At 39.3% G+C, this 19,178-nt stretch overlaps 1 protein-coding gene across 3 annotated transcripts in view; it reads right to left on the bottom strand.

The window, feature by feature from the left end:
- Positions 1-25: 25 nt before the first annotated feature.
- MTOR (mechanistic target of rapamycin kinase) overlaps positions 26-19,178 on the bottom strand; it is a 62,958-nt gene continuing 43,805 nt past the window's right edge. For 2 of the 3 annotated variants that reach the window (XM_031506675.3, XM_021537840.4), the window contains 24 exons: positions 18,341-18,466; positions 17,569-17,700; positions 14,436-14,551; positions 13,046-13,163; positions 12,081-12,287; positions 11,491-11,591; positions 11,077-11,173; positions 10,338-10,436; positions 9,657-9,779; positions 8,871-9,053; positions 8,143-8,277; positions 7,682-7,856; positions 7,323-7,458; positions 6,517-6,664; positions 5,720-5,842; positions 5,209-5,291; positions 4,190-4,262; positions 3,607-3,681; positions 2,977-3,112; positions 2,604-2,669; positions 2,382-2,462; positions 2,033-2,113; positions 1,503-1,608; positions 26-1,011 (listed from right to left, as the gene is read on the bottom strand). In XM_031506675.3, the coding sequence (XP_031362535.3) occupies positions 996-1,011; positions 1,503-1,608; positions 2,033-2,113; positions 2,382-2,462; positions 2,604-2,669; positions 2,977-3,112; positions 3,607-3,681; positions 4,190-4,262; positions 5,209-5,291; positions 5,720-5,842; positions 6,517-6,664; positions 7,323-7,458; positions 7,682-7,856; positions 8,143-8,277; positions 8,871-9,053; positions 9,657-9,779; positions 10,338-10,436; positions 11,077-11,173; positions 11,491-11,591; positions 12,081-12,287; positions 13,046-13,163; positions 14,436-14,551; positions 17,569-17,700; positions 18,341-18,466 (2,736 nt within the window). In that variant the 3' untranslated portion in view covers positions 26-995. The remainder of the gene's footprint in view (positions 1,012-1,502; positions 1,609-2,032; positions 2,114-2,381; positions 2,463-2,603; positions 2,670-2,976; positions 3,113-3,606; positions 3,682-4,189; positions 4,263-5,208; positions 5,292-5,719; positions 5,843-6,516; positions 6,665-7,322; positions 7,459-7,681; positions 7,857-8,142; positions 8,278-8,870; positions 9,054-9,656; positions 9,780-10,337; positions 10,437-11,076; positions 11,174-11,490; positions 11,592-12,080; positions 12,288-13,045; positions 13,164-14,435; positions 14,552-17,568; positions 17,701-18,340; positions 18,467-19,178) is intronic. The other variant, XM_085558974.1, reaches the window with a different exon arrangement.

Genomic DNA, 19,178 nt, shown 5'->3' with positions numbered 1-19,178 from the left:
AGGAATAAACAAGAACACAGCTGAAGTGTTTACATTTTGATGTAATTTATTGGCACAAAAATATGCAAATACAACATGGCATCTAAACATGGCTACTCTGTTGTATTTTGTGCATTGTTTTTAATATTTTTAATTCATAAATCATAACTTCATCTTCAACCTCATGTTTAATAACCATTATTTTCTGTTTCAAGTTACAATCAGTTCTCCCCCCAGTCTGCCTCCTGTGCCAAACTCTAACTTTCCCTAGTTATTTCCCAACACTGCTTTTTAACCCAGACACTGCTGGAGGCTCCTAAGTAGTATTTATTTGTACCCTGCATCCAGTTTGCCACCGACCACTCTGCACAGAGGCACCCTGACTTTGCTCAGGCTCAAGGTTTTCAAATCTTGGATGTGCTCAAAACCGTGATCTAGCCAGAAACACAAATCCTGAACTAGCGTAATGAGCAGATAGACAATTTCCAATTTTGGGGCAAGAATCAAGTTTGAAAACAAGGTACAGGAGGAAATAATGGTGAAATTCTACTTATCTTTCTTTCCAGTTATGCAGCTCCCCCACACCTAAATGGAGCCTCCTCCAAGAGCGCATGTAGCTCACTGCACCCATATCAACAGGAATGACCAGGTTACTTAGTTACATTGCAAGTTTCTTAGTGACATTGCAAAGTGAGTGAAAACCCGTATAGTTATTTTCAATGGATCTCCAGTTCTCCAAAGACAAAGTGGAACCATAGACATCTGTGGTACAATCAGTCTTCACCGTCCTGGAAACCCAAATCAAGTGTTTTGTTTCAGACAGCTTGTTTTTCCAACAGCAGCTATACATTGGCTTACACCAACTTTTAATATACAATAACTCTTTTCATTTACATTTAAAAATATTTGACAAAGGCTGTATTTCAGTCCAACGTTCAATTTGTGTTTGTAGAAGAGCAAGTTTGGAGTGAAAAAGCCTCCAGAATAAAAGGCTGTGCACACTCTGGAATCTCCTGTTACCAGAAAGGACACCTAAAGAAAATAAAGATATTGTAATAATGTTGACTTGCAAGTAATTTCACAAAGACAATACTGAGAAGCACTGACATTCCATACAGACTAGGCACCATTTGAGCACAGGCAAAGTTGCCAGGTGATTTTTATCACTTTTAAACATTAGCAGGAAAGAGATCTATTTCCTTAAGCGTATTTCTAAGTTATCTAACTCTCAAAATGACACTAAATTATCTTTGCTTTATCCTTCAATGTAGCTGAAAGCACTGACCACTACATTTGTTATTTCAAACATTTAAAATGTAAAATCCTTGTCACTACTTATAAGAGCAAATTTCCTAGAGGACTGTCTATGGCATTGCCATGGGTTTGCAGAATCTACCAGAACAGATGCAGTAGTGGTACAGCTCCTACAAATAACAAACTGCTCAAGTGAGGTTGTCTTTAGCAGTTCCCTGCTCAGACTGTTCCAGAAGAGTTTTGCCAGGTTAACTGAGTGAGAAACTCACCATCCAATGTAGCACTGGCACAGATTCTCATGAGAAGTTGCTTGTTTAATGAGCAGTTCTACTTGTGTGGGTACATCGAGAGTTTCGTCATGAGAGAAGTCTCGACCTTTGAAATTAAAGGATGAAAAAAAATCACGAAAGGAGTCACAAATCCTGGTTCTAATCCCTTCAAGCACATAATCTGGCAGTGGGGAGTAGTTTCTTATAAACTTTAAAAGTGTAAAATTTTGCAACTAAATACCGCAAACTATGAAGCCAGGACAGTAGAAATTCAACTTTCACTAACAAGCTAATACATGCAAAATATTAAGTCTTTGTAGTTACAAACACCTCTGTACTTTTCAAATTAGACGTATTTGTATCTAAATGCAGGCATAGTACTTAGGTTTTGGACAAAACCAGGAAAATAGCCTCATCCACTTAAGCAGAATATGTTAAATTGAAGGTTTAATACAAAATACAAAAACTATGGATAGTGCTGATCCATCACATTTTAAGTTTCTTTATTATAAATATAACTAAATACTCACCAGTGAGCTTATCTCGAACCCTGTTGATGATCTGAATTGCCTTCTTATTTAGAGCTTCTGGCTTCACCAGACCATCTCCTACTAAAAGGCAGAAATAAGACACAAAATTAGCATTTCATATGAACAATAAAAGCATTTGTATTGCTGTTAGATGTACCCTTTCCAAATACAATTTTGAGAGCAAACCTAGATACATTTTCTACAGATACAACTCTTTGTGGGATTTGAGAATGCAGATAATTTTTATGGTGACAAGAGACCGTCTCATATAATGGCATTTGGATCATGATGAAATTTTCTGATTGAAGAACAGTTTCTGGATCAGTATAGAAACAACAATGAAACTCACTGAAGGAGTGGATGGATTCAGGCACTGTGGTTCCAGTTTTTTTATGAGCTGTCTCACCCAATTCCACACTGTCCAACATTTCTATTGGAAACAACATGAAAACACAAAAGCATAAATGTGAAGCTGAAAAGCAGCTGAAATATTCTTCTGGAAACATTAGCAAGACTGCTAATCAGCTAATTTGGAAAGCATATTTGTGACATCTACCATTTTTCTACTCACCTACTGACTGACTGGTTGAGTAGGAGTCTGTTCTTGTTCGTGAGCGCTTATTGCCCTTTGTATTTGCTGCAAGAAAACAAGGAGTTGGAAAGGATGAACTGGAGTTTCAGTGTTTCAGAGCAAATTTGTCCACAAATAATACAGATATGGTTGCCTTTCTCCTTCTCCAGATTTGATGTCACCTGAAAATAATTTCCATCTCCCGATCACTGCTGTAATTTCATACTAAAAACCCTAAAACTGTGTGCACAAAGCAGTAGCACATGCAAACTAACAGTTTGATCAGATTGCTTGAAAAAACACTGGATTTCAGGCTTCTGGATTTCCTGTATGCATATTCTCTTGCTGTCACTATTTCATCAGAATCACTTACTGTCCATCAATCTCCAATTCAGTAAGGGATCATACACAAAGGCTTCCAGCACAGCCATGACACTGTCCTTGTGTTCACGCAGCACTTCCATCACTGTATGACAGGTGATTCTATAGTTCCCATCAAGGCCTGTCACCTTTGCAAGAAAAAGAAGTGAATCAACTGCTTTGGTCACTCTGCAAGCACAACCCCAACACTCAGGGACCAGGAAGTAGCTTTGAACTGTAGTTCTCTATGGTTTGTTCATTAAGAAAACAAGACACACATTAATTACAAGCTAAGAAGGTCTCTCCTCCATGAGGATGATCTTTGTAAAGTACCATGCAACTGACTGTGTCTGGTTGATATAAACAGCTATTTAAAATGAGGAAACTAAGGAAGGCCTAAGAAATTGGAGGAATTTCAGTGTAATTTATTTTCTAACTAAAAAGTTGCTTTCCACTGTAATGTAGTGCAGATATCACAGATGGTATTTTAAATCACAGAAAATGAGGCTGAAATATTACCACCTCAGGTTCTTAGGGAGTGGAAAAAACCAAAAAATAGCCACAAAACAAAAATACAGGAGAGACTGAGAAATGTTGCCATTTCCCTAGGAACAGTCCCCTCCAAATTAGAGGGAATGCTTACCTCCATAGCATTTGTCAGCATCCTTGTTAATCTAAATGGAATCTTCTCAGGGAACTTTTCTCTTGTCATTGCAACCTAAAAACATGATGATGGAGAACAAGTATATTAATAGCTAACTTACTTTTTAAAAGTTATTAAGTACTGGGATTTTTTTTGCTACAATCTTGAAGATTTTATTCCAAATAGGAAATAAAGTCTCAACTTTATGTTCCTCAATTTTCATGAATTACTGGGAGAAGCTAGATGATTAACTTGATAACGAAGGGAAAACTCAAGCATGTGCCCAGCAACACAGACTGCCTATCAGCAGCTTAAATTGCTCCAAGAAATTTCATGGAAGTGATGTTAACACTTCTTTGCTTGTTCCAGTGGTCAGATAATCCCCACAACATACTTCCAAGATAAAGTGTCTACTATTTTCATCCTGCCTGTAGATAGATAAAGGGAGGCTCATAAGAGAGCCAAAGGATTTGCCCAGGATCAGACTCCAAGGTCAGTTTGTTCTGGTTTATGGATTAATTTCTGTTCCACCAGAAAATGTGAAATATTAGTGAAAATGTCATGTCCAAATACAAAGACTTACCTCAAAACAGTCCCCAAAGTCGATGTGCAGGATCTTTCCACTCAGTCTGTCTAACATCAAATTGGAAGGGTGTCTTTGGTGAAGGAGTGGGAGAAAAAACAGACCATTGGTGACAGATCAATACAAAAACCCAAAGTAAATCACAGCAGCTCCAGTCTGAAAATATATTTTATCTTCATGAACAAGAAAAGCCAGTGGTAGCTTGCTCGTCTGAGATCTTCAATCTCAGGATGAGCAGGAAACCTTCCTGACAGTGTGTTTTGTAATTACTCTCACAAGTAAGAGATCTTCTCACCTTGGAAGATAAATAACCTCCTGGGCAAGAATGATCAGTACATTTCTTGAATATGAATGTTTATTTTTCAGTTAGGATAATTTTTTCCACTTGTTTTATGCTTTTTCATTTCTTCTAGTGTAGAAAAATGTAATGCATTATGCTGCACTTACAGTAACACAAATCTTTTTACCACCATAGAAAAGAAAATCAATCCAGACTAGCAAAACTACAGTGCTGTATTCATGCTTACACCTTCCAATTTTGTTTTAATTCAATTTTCAGAGTTTTATAACTTCACGTTAGAGACTTTAAAGTTCAGAAATAAGAGCTCTTGTTATTAAAACATTTAAGGGTTTAGCTGTTTTTGCATTACAGATTTTAAATCCAATATACATTGACTTTAAAAGTATTTTGGAAGTTATACTGTTAATAAAATGGATGGAGAAGGATTTCCCATTCTGTGAAAGGGCAAAATTAGAACTTGTGGCCCTTAATGTACTTCTGTGTGTATTCATTTCAAAAACGAAGAAAGTCTTATTTGTACTCAAGATACACAAACTTTATCTCATACATGCAGTGCTGAAAATAACAGCAGCATAATTAAGACCTGAAAGATGGTATCACTACAACTCAGCAGTAACCACAATGGAAGATGTTATCACAGGAACAGATTCAGGAATGAACTGATAGTTCTTCACAGTCTGTGCTTTTAAATAAAAGAAACCTTTACAGCTGTACTTACCTGTCCCCAAGGCCCAAAATGTACCCAACCATTGACATGACAGCTAGAGAACGGGTGTAATTTGTTCTTCTGTCAAACCATACCTACAAGTGGAGACAAAACAGAAAAAGCCAGGCAGGTATGTTGCATGCTTCAGTTTCTATTATAATTGATGCATTAACCATTTGCATTTTGCACAAAGCAGAACTGTGACATGCTTAGATTCAGTACTCCATAAATTTCAGGGGATTCAAACACCCTGTGCCCATGGATTAGATGTCTAAGCCATTAAGAGAAAATATTCTGGGGCTTCTGCTGTCTCTCCCCTGCAGAGTATATGGAGACTAAAACCTCCAGTCTTGTGCTTTGCACTTCACTTGTGCTCTGAGCCTTGTAATGCCCCTCGTGTGTGGATACACGTTCAGTAGTGATTCAGCTGGGGTTTAGGATAAATAAACTCCATCTCTCACTCAATCTTGCAGAGAAGGTAATTACACACTCTGCTGTTTGCCAGTACTTGTGTTGAACTCACCTCTGAGCTTGGACTTTTCAACCACAGCAGTTTGGCAAGGTCATCCCCAGCTGTGTTATTGACAGCATGTTCAAATACTTCTACTTTCTGCATCAGAGTCAGGTGGTCATAGTCTGGAGCCATCTGTAATTCAGAAGTGATATTCAGCAACTTAAAAAGCCACCTTTAGTAGCTTCAGGTTGTACTGTGAGAAACACAGTAATTCTAAAGAATTTCATATCAAGTTTATACTTATTTATAGACTGACCAGTATGTTTCAAACACAGCGAAATAATCACACAACAGTGAAGAATTGTTTTTAAATGGGATAGCAAATTATTTAGTATCCACAAAGTCAGTACTCCACAGCCCTATTTAACTAAAAAACTGCACAGGTAAGTATTTTACAAAAACCATTATCCAAATAAATCTTCTGGGCTGGCAAAGGCTTTACTTTTTGGCAGGAAATTTCAAATTTTCTAGTAGTGTTCAGTTTCTCCAATCTGTCCAATTTTGGTCCTGCTGCTTAGACAAAATGTTTGTAATGCCAGCAGCACAGCACTTTTTATGAGACACATCAAAGTTATACAAAATTCCAAACACATATCAGTTACCAAATGGCAACAACTTGTGGTCACTGCTAAAACTGGAAAGGAGAAACAAATAAATGTACAGCAAGCTATAACTCTTATCTAATATTTTTTATTTATTGTAACAATCAGAAAAGAGGCAGAGGAAAAAGCTTTGCACCATTTTCCTTCACTAAGACACTGGTGTCCTAAAAGAATGGCAAAGCCTCTGCCAGCTGTGCCCCTTACCCTCAGCATGATGCGATGCTCAATGTTGAGCAGGATCTTTTTCTTCTCTCTGTAGTCTCGGATGAGTGCGTGCAGCGTGTCACAGTGGGGCACCCAGCCAATTAAGCCTGAATTTGTAGACAGTGGAATAACAGCATATCTCTGGATGCTATGGGAAAAACGGAGAATCACAGCTCAAATTGTTGTATATCGTAACTTAATATTTGAGACGCTTAAAGCAACTTCTGTAAAATCTGATTCTGGTCCAAATTGTCAATAGTTGCTCTGCTTGTTTTTTTCAGACTTCATGCACTCATTTTGCACAGATTGTTGCCAGGTAATCTACAGACAAGCTCAAAGTTTATGTAGTTTTCATTGAAAGGCTGCTTTCAGAAGGAACATGTAATGTCGCCCACAATGATCTGTTATTTGCACATGATATTTGATGTGTTCTTGCTTGAAAGACATTGCAGAATTGCACTCAGTGATTCTTCACCAACCTATTTAATGACTATAATAAAGACCTTTGGCAAAAATCCATTCTCAGGCTTTTAAGGCAGTGCTCAAGGTTTCTTGAAATAGGAATTGCTTCAAAGACCATAACAATTTACAAGATAGGACTTCAATTAAAACGAACAATCCCCTCTGATACATTTCCTCCACATTTGAATTCTAGGAATGCTGTTTTTCTTTTTAATTAACTTAGTTCCAAGGTTTGCCATTTTTTCTCAATACAACTGCTTGTGTCAAGGTTTACTTGCAAAGCTGCACCCGTGTAAGGAGTCACAAGTGCACAAGCATTTTCAGTGATTACACAGAGCACACACCTGAGGTTTTTACGAAGAGAAGTTGGGTCATTTGCTAACAGAGTGTTGACCAACCCAAAAAGCTGCATCACTCTTTCATCTTGGCGAAGGTCTTCGTGACCTTTCAGAAGGAATACAAACTCATGCCCATTGCTTCCTGCAAAAGCATTAGTGCACAAAAGTTTAGTCTCATTGAATAAACAGACAAGAGTAAACACACATGCACCCAAAACTGGAAAGCGTGGCAGTAAGACTGATTAAGAAAAACCTCACCAAAAAAGAAAGGTTGTAGAGGTTTTACCAGGTAAATATATAGTTGGACCTAAGAGCAACAACTGTTTAAATACTGGAATAACAAAGTGAAAACTGCTCTCTCTTACCCATTAATGTCAACTTCCTGGGTCGCTGCTTGGAGGTGATGACCTGCAGTGAAGGTGCGATGGACTGAATCCGTATGATGGGCTGGTTGGGATCATACGTTCCTGGCACGGCCAATTCCAGATCCCGGCACATTAGGAGTTTTGGTGACACATACTGTAGCTCCAAAGAAGTGAGCTACCAAAACCAAAAGAAATACAAGCCCTTAGAATTTCAGTTCAATCTCAAAAAAGCATCTGAAGAGTTCATGCTGTCAAGGGACCTACAACAGCTCAGGCTGTCACCAATACTTCCGGTAGTCAGGCAGTGCTGCATAAACACCAAACTTGCAGCAAACCCTCTGCAGTTATTTCCAGAATACTGAATTAGTATTAGTTTTGAACAACCATAAAACATAAAGCAAAGGTTCGTATTGACAACTTGCACTGTAAGACCCACAGAAGATCTGAATCTCCCTCCTCACCTGTGGCAGCTGCTTTGAGATACGTCGGAACACGTGATAATAGAGATCCCAAGCCTGAGTTAGGTCTTTGACATTTCCTGATTTCATATACTTCCTGCACCACTCTTGAGCTTCCATGAGATCTCTGCCATAGGCCTAGAGATTAAAACAACAGAAAAATGAATTTCAACAGACTGTAGTGTAACAGGTGGAGACCACTTTAACAGCTACAAAGAGCATCAAAGTCTATTTTCAAGTTTCACTACAAATACTTGATCTAAAATTTTTATAGCAGATCAGATTTTTATAGCATTTTTTATAGCAGATCCAGAAATTTCTGGATCCAAGATCTGCATTGAATTTAGCAAACAATATTGCTCACAAGTAGACTTCATTATAGGAGGAAATAAATGCTCAGTAGGCTTAAAAGCTCAGTTAATTCTCTGTTATCCATGCTAGTGCTTACTGAGAAAAAAGCAGAATAATTAACAGCAGAGCAGTCATCATCATTTTACAGTCCCTGTCAGACACCCTGCCAATACAAGACTCCAGGGCAATTTGGACTACCATGACCTCTTATAGTCACCAAAAGTGACACAAATCTGAAGATAAATGTCAATAATGAAATCTAGAACTAACAAAATAAGTCCCAAGAGATTCACTTTTTGTGTTAAATGGCGAAGGTTCTTGTAATACATCTGGGGCAGGTGGCTGTCCTGAAGAACAGCCTCTTGGCCATTTGCTGATACCTGATTGAAGGATGTCTCCTTTAAAGTCTGAGGTCCTCTTTCCATCATTGCATGAAGTGGTTCCAGCACCTCAAACATTCCCTTTACATTTCTTTCTCCAAAATACAGACGAGATGCTTCTTCCAACCCTTCGTGCCACATCTCATGCCATAGGATGGCCACACGAATTAGCTCTTCACTCACCTGTTTTAGGACAGAAGGAAAGATTAAACATCTAAAGAAATCCCTGGGACTGGGCCATGACTTACAATTGCAAAACCCCTTTCTTCTCTAATGTTACGAAATATTTGTTGCTGGCAGCCAGAGGGAGCCACAAGAACTACCACAGTGATGGCACATCTTTTCCTGTAAGAAGCTAACCAGGCTTTTCTCACCTTATTTGCTACCTTTGAAATTTTCTACATGCTTGTGCAGCTTGGTCTGAAAGCATTATTTTTCATTTATTCATAAAAATCTTTATCAAATTAATTACATTACTCTTTCTATGCTATGCTCAGTAAGTTTTGTTTCTACTTCCCATTAAAACCACCTCTTTATGGAACAAAGGTTTTTCATGTATTTCTCCTCTACATTTATTCATAACGAAACACAAAAATGTAGTGTGTGAATTATTGTAAAATGGAAACATTCTCTAGCAATTACACTAATACTGCAACTTCTAACAGTTGCAAATACCCCAAATTAATTATACTTGAATAGAATCAACAATGAATAGTCATTTTGTGTTACTATAACTGACATCCATCCATCCAACATAACATACTTAATGCTCCACTGAGCACTCACCATCATTGCCTGCTGCACCAGAGTGTTGCTGTGCTCACACATGTTTTTCAAGATCTTATTTGCAGCATTGTGCCGAGCAGTGGTCGTAGATTTAGAAGCCACAGTCAAAGGATAGATCAAAGCCTGCAAGAGACAGCAACCAATACTACTTTAGAACCCCACAGAAGAGCTACATAAACTTAAATAACTAGCAAAACATTAACAAACAGCAGCCTTAGAAATCAACAGAAGGAAGCAAGTTTGTTTCTGAAAAGTAGTGATAGGAATTTACTACTGAAAGTCTTCTGATCCAACAACAGGCTGTCAAGACTTTAATTCACTGAACAGCAGAACGACATGGAGAGTATCTTACAAACTAGAAGAACAAAAATGGGTTTTAGGATTTTGTGATACTCCACACTGTGGGAAGAAATTTAGATAAAACCTGTGAGGTATGTTCTGTAGTCATGTACAGAGATTTAAGGCGATTTGTGCTGCCCAGTGGACATTAAATTACATTCGACAAAGAGTTCTTCCCAGGCTGCATGGCTCATTCACCTCCTTCCATTTTTATGTGAAGTGCTGAGGTGAAAGCAGCAGCAGCAGCAACAGAAATTGTCCCCATCCTCACTGTCATCATTTGCTGTGACTTCCTGTGCAGGCATCAGACACTGAAAATTCCTCCTCCAAGCTAACGCTCACCTGGGGGTGGTACCGACCAATGTCCGTGAGCAGTTGGTGAATGAGGCGTCCTACCAGTGGTCGAGGGGTGTCAATTCTGGCAATGAGCTGAGGGATAACCTAGAAGTAAGGATAAGGAAAATAAACACTCCTGTCATCTCATATGCTCAGTGCACCAGCTGTTCTGCCCTCACCACCAGCTGTTCTGCCCTCACCTAGAGGCCTCACAGCCTCTAAAAGAGACAGCAAAGCCCACCACTCATTTTTGAGTTGGTCAGAGGGTAACACAAGGTTCCAAACAGAAATGTACAACAGCTCAATGAGATCACAACTGTTCTGTGCAAAACTGTTACAGGATCCTACTAAGGAAAGGTGCTTCTTGAAGTATAATGCTTAAATAGGAAATAAAGTATTTTTAAATTTAATGACAAGAATCATTCTACAAGGCAATCCTGAAATAGATTGTGAACTACATCAGAGCAGGACAGTGGTGTTTTGTACTTGATCACCACTGAATGCATGTCAACTTTAATTTAAGAATTTTCATTCTTTCTCATTAATATGCACTAATCTGCATATAAATACAGAAACATTTATCATTTTTCTGTTCCAGATGCTTGTTAAATCAGTTACAGACTGCACTGCACACTGCTCTCGGTACTCACCTATGGAGGATTGTTTAGCAAGGGGTCATAATGGATATCATGCAGCAAATCCCCAAACTACCCCCAGAACTGTGATTTCTCTTTGTGTTATTTACCTGCAGCCAAGTGTCTATTTGGATTGCCTTGACTCCTTCTACCAAAGCCTCATTCACATCAGGCCAATGACCATAGTCAAACCACAGAGTAAGGACTCTGAAAAAGAGAAATACTATTGTTAGGAACAAACGAACGAACACACAATCAAAACAAAACAAAAACCACCAACCAACCAACAAACAAAAACCCCAAATAAATAAACAAAAATCCCCCAACCCAAAACCTATTTACAAGCAACTTTTCTTCCCAGAACCCTCAGATAGCAGGGATAATCCATCCAACAAAAATTAGCCTGGACCAAAGCATTCACTTAATCAAACCATAACAAAAAAGAGCAGAAATGTGCTCTACCTAATCTGAAACCATGTGTTCTTATCAGCTGGATTTCATTTACTATGTGCTTTATTATGTACCTTAGAGTGTCTTGTAGGTTGTTTCCTCGAGACAGAGAAATGGATCGGAAGAAACCCTGGACAGCAGGGACTGTGTACATCAAGAGGGTCTTGGATAAATCCTTTTGGAATGAAATTGCTGCATTAGTTCTGTGCAAGCACATCAGCCCACATGAACTCAAGAAGGGGAAAGAGGAAGAAATACCCCACTGTAGCTGACTTCTGCTCCTACTCTTCACAGGACATGCTGCTCCTAGAATTTTATGTTTTGCTTGACTACACAAAGGTCTTTCAGTCTGGCGGGGAAAATGCCGTGAAGTGGTTTTATACTTCAGTTTGTTAGCAAAGATATGGACAGCAAAGCAGCCTAAAAACTACTACCTTACTATAACTGGTAAATGAAAAAGATTTCTCAGTCTTCCCTGAAGGGCCTAAACAGCACTAACAGAATTTGTTAGTGCACAGAATTTGTTAGTGCATTGTCATCCCCTATGACAGCCCCTTCAGGTCATGGCTAATAATAACTTGTGTTAATTTAGCCCATAACATTTTTATTGTGTCTAAGCAGTAAGCACCAATCTCTCAACAAGAAGAGGGAGGAAGGAGGGTACCTCAGTGACTTTTTTCTGCACTGGGGATGGGATGGGACTGTTCTCAGTGCTCTCTGCATCACTCTCACTGTTGCTGCCCTCAGTGTTAGCGCTGGTGATGCTGGCTCCGCTCGCGTGACGGAGTTTCTTCTTCTCATCTCTAGCTTGGTTTTGGTGTTTATAGTGAAGCACTGCTTCAAAGTTCATCACTGCCCAGGCATGCCAGGCCTGCCAACAGGAGAGAACAGAAGTCAGACTCCTTTCTGCAACTGGCACTTCTGAATTGTTATATACATCCCAACCTTTCTGTGTCTGCAAAAATCAGCAGTAAGCAATATCCTGCAGACAACACAATGCTTTGATTTCTCTAATTTTTTGTAATTTGAACTGTCTTATTATCTTAAATAATATCATGTTGAGTTATTGGCCTGGAACTCCCTGTTGAATATTAAAGCAAATGAGCTCTGTAACAAAAATTAAATTATATTTGCATATAGCTTAATTTTGAAAGGCTAAAATGAAAATTAGTATGTTAGGACTCAGGGATGTGTAATGGGAAAAAATACAGAAGATTGCTGCCAGAGAAGATCTGGCACCAAATACTAATTGAAATATTACAACCATGAAATCAAAGGCTCTTTGGAGAATTAACAACAGGGCTACTTTCATTGTTCAAGTATACTGACTGAGAACAAGTTACATTTTTCCATTTTCTTTCTCCCTCATTGCTAACTGACAACAGAGAGTCTCAGAAGCAAGAACAAAAACTGAATTGTGGCCTAGTTTTACCAACCAGATAAAATTCTAAAAAAGAATCTCATGGTTGCCTTGGGCCACTTTCTCTGTTTTTTTGGTTCTGTTTAGTTTTTTTTAAATCCTACTGGCAGTAACAAGGCAGACAATTATAGGAGCTCTTCCAATGAACACCTTCCTTTCCTGTACTGTGGGATTTGATAAAATTTATCTGGAAACTTTTCTGTAATGACCTTGTACCAGTTGCGATCATGCTCCGTTGCAGCACTGTAGTATTGCAAGACTTTGGGGATGGTGCTCTCATTGATGCCTTGCAGGTTCAGCTGCCACTCACCCAGTTTCAGGAAACACCTAGTTAAGCAAAGGGATTATTGATTAAAAATCTCAAATGAGAACAAAGCCTCTGGATTAAAAGGCAAACTTGCTGTCTAGAGTCTAAAAGGCATTCCATTTGGTGAATCCAGTCAGGTAGCCTCTCCTGCAGGCTGGATGCATGAGCCAAAATATCTCCAACTTGCTTGTAGTGTGAACTAACTAACTGAAGGTTTAATTTAAGAGGAAAGGTGGGGATCAAACTTTTTTCCCTCATCTGTATAAGTTATAAAAGAAATGTAAGAAGTAGGTAACAGCAACACTGAAAGATTTCATCAGTCTGTGCTGATAAAATGCATACACATGTGCTGCTGAGCTGTACTAAGCACAATATGAATGAGCCTTCTGGGGAGAACATGACAAACAAACAATGGAAACACAGAGGAACTGTCCTTCCCCCAACCAGAACCCCATTAAGTCATTCCCTCCTAGAGGAAAGGAAAAACAACATATTTTTACTGCAGCAGGGTGGGGTTGTCAAGGTTTGCACAAAACTTAATACTTTGCTCCCTCAGCAGGCTTTAAATGCTGCAGTTAGGACATGGCTGTACTTTCTGTATTTTGAGTTTTCCAAAAAGCATTGTGCAATACAAATACTGTATGCAAATAATTACAAATTTGTTTTCCATTACAGTCACTGAAAAATTAAGACAAGGGTTCCCATCCTCATAAAAGCAAATTGAGTGCACACCTCCCTTCACAACAAGCAAACCTTCAATAGAAAACATGATGCAATTTTCAATTTAAACTGAATAAAACAGAACTGGCACCTACAGATCCACAAAGAAAAATGCAGAAAGGGTTTTTATGCAACAGTATTATAAGAGACCATCACATGCTAGGCACCTACTGCCCAAAGCACTGCTGTTGTGCTTGGCAGCCTGTGTACTTAATACAGATATGCCAGGCGTGTGGGAAGTGTTTCTTTCCTAGTGACCGAATCTCCTGAAAAGCAAAGAAACAGACATGCTGGGAGCTCTGCCTTCTGCCAACGAGCCACAGTGCTGGAAAAATACAACCAGGCTCCAGCAAGAAATATAAGCTTGTTTAGGCTGATGTGTCCCAGTAACATTTACTGAGCATTACATGGTAGATAAGAATGCAATACCAAAGCAGCTAAATGAGACATCCCGTTCTTTTAACCAAAGCATGAGCTTTGTCTGAAATGTGTCACCTCCAGGGACCCTGCCCCTCAGGAAAGCCTTCAGTGTCAGCCTATAGCTAAAGGGTGTCCCAGGAGCCTGTGCTGACCGTGCCATGAGCTTATGGAGCTCCTGTTTGTGCTGCTGGTCCTCGGTGGCGATGGCGTGCTGGGCCTGCTGCTGCATGGTCTGCACAAAGTGCTGCATGTGCTGGAACGCATCGATCTGCAAAGGGATGATGGAGGCAGTGAGGACCACAGGGCTTAAACACAATTTCTCAAGGGAGAAAGACAATGTAGAAGTGATTTTCACAGAAATAAAAAGATATGGTTTTGTTTTCTTTCAAAGCTTTTCAGCCACTTAACATGCCTCTAAAGTCACTTCACACATTAAATATGTCGAAATAAATGAAGAGGTTAGAGATTCTTGTTGTCTCTGAAACTGCTAAACTGAGGAACAAATAATTCCACCCTTCCAATGCCAGGCACATCTTCACTGTCATTCACACAGAGAGCCAAAGGTATGGCTGACCATAGCACTAGTTAACACCGTGCCCTGGTGTACAAGAACTTCACCCTAATGAAGCAACAAGGTCACCTGTACAGGGAGAAAGCTGCAACAGCAGAGAATGTCCTGTTACAGAGATATCTTGTTTTCAGCTGAGCATGAAATTAGCAATTGCAATAATTCTAATCAGCAATTAGAAATTGGCAATTGCAACAATCAAATGTTTATAGTTTACAAACTGTATCTGACCAGAACAATATTGAATAGACAGGATCACAAATCAGAGAAGCCTACCAATAATATGCTATGAGCAGATAAAAAAACCCCAAAACAACAAGAACAAGCTAACCCAAAACTACAAAAAAAACCCACCCAAAAAAATCCCAAAACCCCCACGAAAACAAAAAACAAAACAAAATCAAACCAAACAAAAAACCAATCCCATGACAACCTGAGAAAATAATGCCTGAAGAAAAACTTGCAGCTTCCTGATCTTCTCTCCTAACCTTTCAGCTTTGGCTAGGCTTGAAGTACACAGCATGGAATATTAACTTTGAGTTGTTTCAACAAATTAAAGTCTATATTTCTCCTAAGGTTATTGAAGAAGTACAAATGTGCATTACTCCTTTGCCAGAATATTATACAGGGCAGCAGTACTAAGGCAACTTTCACTACCAAATTCTGAGGGAAAAAATATTTTTAAAATTCCTTGGAAAGTATTCTGGGGTAGGAAAACCGAAGAAGAAAGATTTAAGAAACAAGTATGCATGCTTCACTGCAAAGAATTAAGAGTAAAACTCCTGCAATCTACAAGGTCATTTCAGGTTAGGAAGTGCAGAATATGCAGTTAGAAGCCTAATTTACTTCTGTGTATCTATAGGAGTGAGCTATGTTAGAGACAAAAACCACTTGAGCTCAAATGCCTCATCTATCCTGTTCAAATATCAGCATGCACAACTCAGTGGTGAGGAGAAAGGGTATTAGCCCAGGATGAAATAAAATAAAGGATCATATTCATAACATTAATGTGGTGCATTCCACAGCTGGTAACCTAGACACAGAGTGGGGCATAAATAACAGCCTCATAAATAGTTATGCTAGACATCCATTAAAAATAGACAAAATATATTGCCAAACAGAATTACTACAGAATCTTTTTATGTGCACCTCTCATATCTAGATACACCCAACAATCTGGTCTTCAGTTTCCATTAATATTGAAAACTGATGGCCATAAACTGACAGAGCATTTAAGACTGAACACAGTAAGTTTTCCAGACCAGCTAAATTGCTACATTTATATGCATCCTTTCTATGGGATATAGCTTACAATGCAGCTGCTGGCAAAGGTTTTTGTTAGAAGAAATGTAATAGGGTGTACATATCAATTTTTATGGTGTTTAAGAAGACTGTTGTGGAGCTCTGTGAGTGCCATATGGCTGTTTGCCTCTAGATGCCAGCTTTCTTCCTGCTGGATTTGACAAGTGCCAAAATGGCAGTACTGAAAACTGCCATTTTAGTCAACAAAAGAACCCTGAACTCCTGAGCTAGAAAAAAAAATGGTCATTTCCCACCATACCAGCCTACATCAGCAGCTTATTACTTAGGATACCAATGAAGTGAACACACAGTTACATAAAACTACATACATCACCAGGTGCAACTATGTATTATTTATCTATTTTGGTATCTGTTTTCCCCCATCTTCAAGGGCTCCACTTATTCTCCCGTCAGTTAATTTTAGACACCACACCACTGCACCAGTGTCCTGCACCATGTTCATCTACTTCTTGACCAAAAGTCAAACACCCCAAAACACAGTTTCCCTCACAGAGACAGGCAGAGACCCCACATACTTCTGGGGTCATTTACTGAAGATGGTAAGAGGCAATTTCACTGTTTTACAGAGCCAACAGAACAGGGCCTCAGCAACAGCTTCTTCTGCCTTTTAAATTCAAATAAAGAGTAGTTAGTTGTGGCAATGTTCCCACAGCAATGGCTCTGCTCCAGTGCTGGCAATCCCAAGGCAGAAAAAATAAAGATGTGGCAGAATATGAGGATAAATGGAGACTTTAATGTATATTAAAAAAAAGATAACTTATCCAGTCTGAAGCTTATTGGATTTGATTACGTAAATTCTCCCTGTGTTGCAATGTCAAAAACATTCACCCTGGGCTCTCTGGTGCCAAATTGTTCCCATGACAAAACTCTATGTACTTTTCAGCTGTCTTTCAGTTAGAAATTTCCAATAATCTCTTTAGTGAAAATCATCTCTGCTCAGTAATTAAGTGCAAACTGTTCAGGACACTTCTAAAACTGGTAATAAACCCTCCTTTACTTCCCTCTTTCTGCATGTGACCCTGACCACAGATACAGGGTAGAGACCCCACAATCAAAACAGTGGATGAAAATCAAGCAGCAAACTTACACAGGACAAAAGAGCTACTAAGGACCATTAATCCTGGCTGCATCCTTTGGGTACCAGCTACTAGTTTAGCAAACATCATCTTTCCATATAGGAAATAAAACTAGGGCCAGGTTTTCTCTGCATTACAGAGTCATAAAGGAAATAAAAAGCTTACAGTCTGAATAAAAATAAGGAAAGGAATTAGTTAGTCACTTCTGGGGAGCAAAAGTAAGACATTTGCCTTTGTTCTGTAGGAATATGAAAAACTAGCACGTATGGCATTGCACAAAACCTGAGCAGTGAAACAAAGCAGTGTGCTCTCCTGTACCTTACGGGCACTCTTCCACATGTGCTTCATGTATGCATAAGTCACTTGGGGATGGACTGTGGGCAGTGGGTGATCCAGCTGGCGAGATGGATCTACTCCCAAGAGCAGGACAAGGGTCTTATGGGCCAAAGCCTGGAGAAGTGGCAAAGACAAAAAGCAGGTTAAAACATAATTGTCATTGTTACCTCCAGCTCACATTGCTTCAGAATTGTAAAAAAGTAAAAGTACATCTGACCCTCCAGATACAACAAAGACACAGCAGACTCCCTGGACTCATGAGAATACCACATGATAAACCATATGCCTTCCTTTGGATCAGAGCATTAGTTTCTCATTTCAGAAGCCAGTAGAAAGTGTAAAGTCTCTGTTTCAGGTATTTCCAGATAAATTTTGTGATGAATGTTGTAATAGGACTGTAATGTTCAACAGTAACATTATGTTCTAGATTTGACTCTCTGCTCTAGCAGAGAGAGCTATAAGTAATAATCTCCAGTAGTGCATAAAAACTTCCAGTTATAGCATGCAATAAAAAACTGGCCCAGGGGCTCTCAGGTATAATATCATTCTCACAAAAATAACCTTGGCTATAAGCATGAACTTTATGCTGGTTACAGTTTTAGCATTTCAGCAATTCCTGACTAGTTTCTTCCTCAGAGGAGAGCCCATCCCACTTGGGCAATGAAAGCATTTAGGAATGCTCAAGGCTGAAGCAGCACAGCAAAGCCAATCACCCAAAAACCTGCTGAAGAGGACAGAGCCTGACAATGCTCACCAGCCTCCCACTCTTGCCACACAAGCTGGCATACTTGAGCCAAGTTCTCATGTCCTCATGAGGATTCACAACAAGAGATCGGACCATCAGTATCCTCTGCCAGTCTTCCACGATCCGCTGACAGCCCTGACAGGAAAAAAGAGAACTTGTCAGTGTTTGGTCTCCAGTGTACTGTACAGAACCTTGATTCAGAATCTGAAGGGACTTCCATCAAGATAGAGACTTCTGTGCCCATAATTCACAGCAGACTGACATGTCTATTTAACACTGCAGTGTGTGAAGAAGGTTCAGCCCCTGACTCTCACAATCTGCAGGCAGCTCAGTGCTTGCAACCTAATGATATCCTCTAATGGAAAGAGGAGAAAAGCTCCTAAAGCTGAAACACATCCAAGAATCACAAAAACTCTTCATACAATTCCAAAGTGAGACAAAGTGTCTTCCAAAGTGCCTTCTCCACCTATTTTTGGTTTAAATCTCAACACAGAGATGGTAGAAAACCATCTTGCAAAGATATTTTTGTCATTGCCCTTTTTCTTTGCCTTGCATGTATTGCTTTTGGAGGCTGGCACCTCTAAATTGGTTTTCTGCCAGAAAGTGCAGCTTTAACTGCTGTGTTGCTTGTGCAAGCATTGTCTGGTTCTTGTCTGTCTGATGGGAGAGGCACAACACTGTCAGAGCAGGATGAGTTCAAATATTCAAAGATATTTCAAACATTCAAGGATACTACAGAGAAGTAGAATTGTGGAAGGGACCATAACAACTAAATCCATGTTATCCTGCATCACTGTTACCCTGTACTTGGATACAGTGGCCAAGGACAGGGTACAGTGATGCTCCA

Source organism: Lonchura striata, chromosome 21, assembly GCF_050655825.1.
Source record: "Lonchura striata isolate lonStrDom1 chromosome 21, ASM5065582v1, whole genome shotgun sequence".
Lineage (NCBI taxonomy): Eukaryota > Metazoa > Chordata > Aves > Passeriformes > Estrildidae > Lonchura > Lonchura striata.
This window is presented reverse-complemented; position numbering and strand designations above follow the sequence as displayed.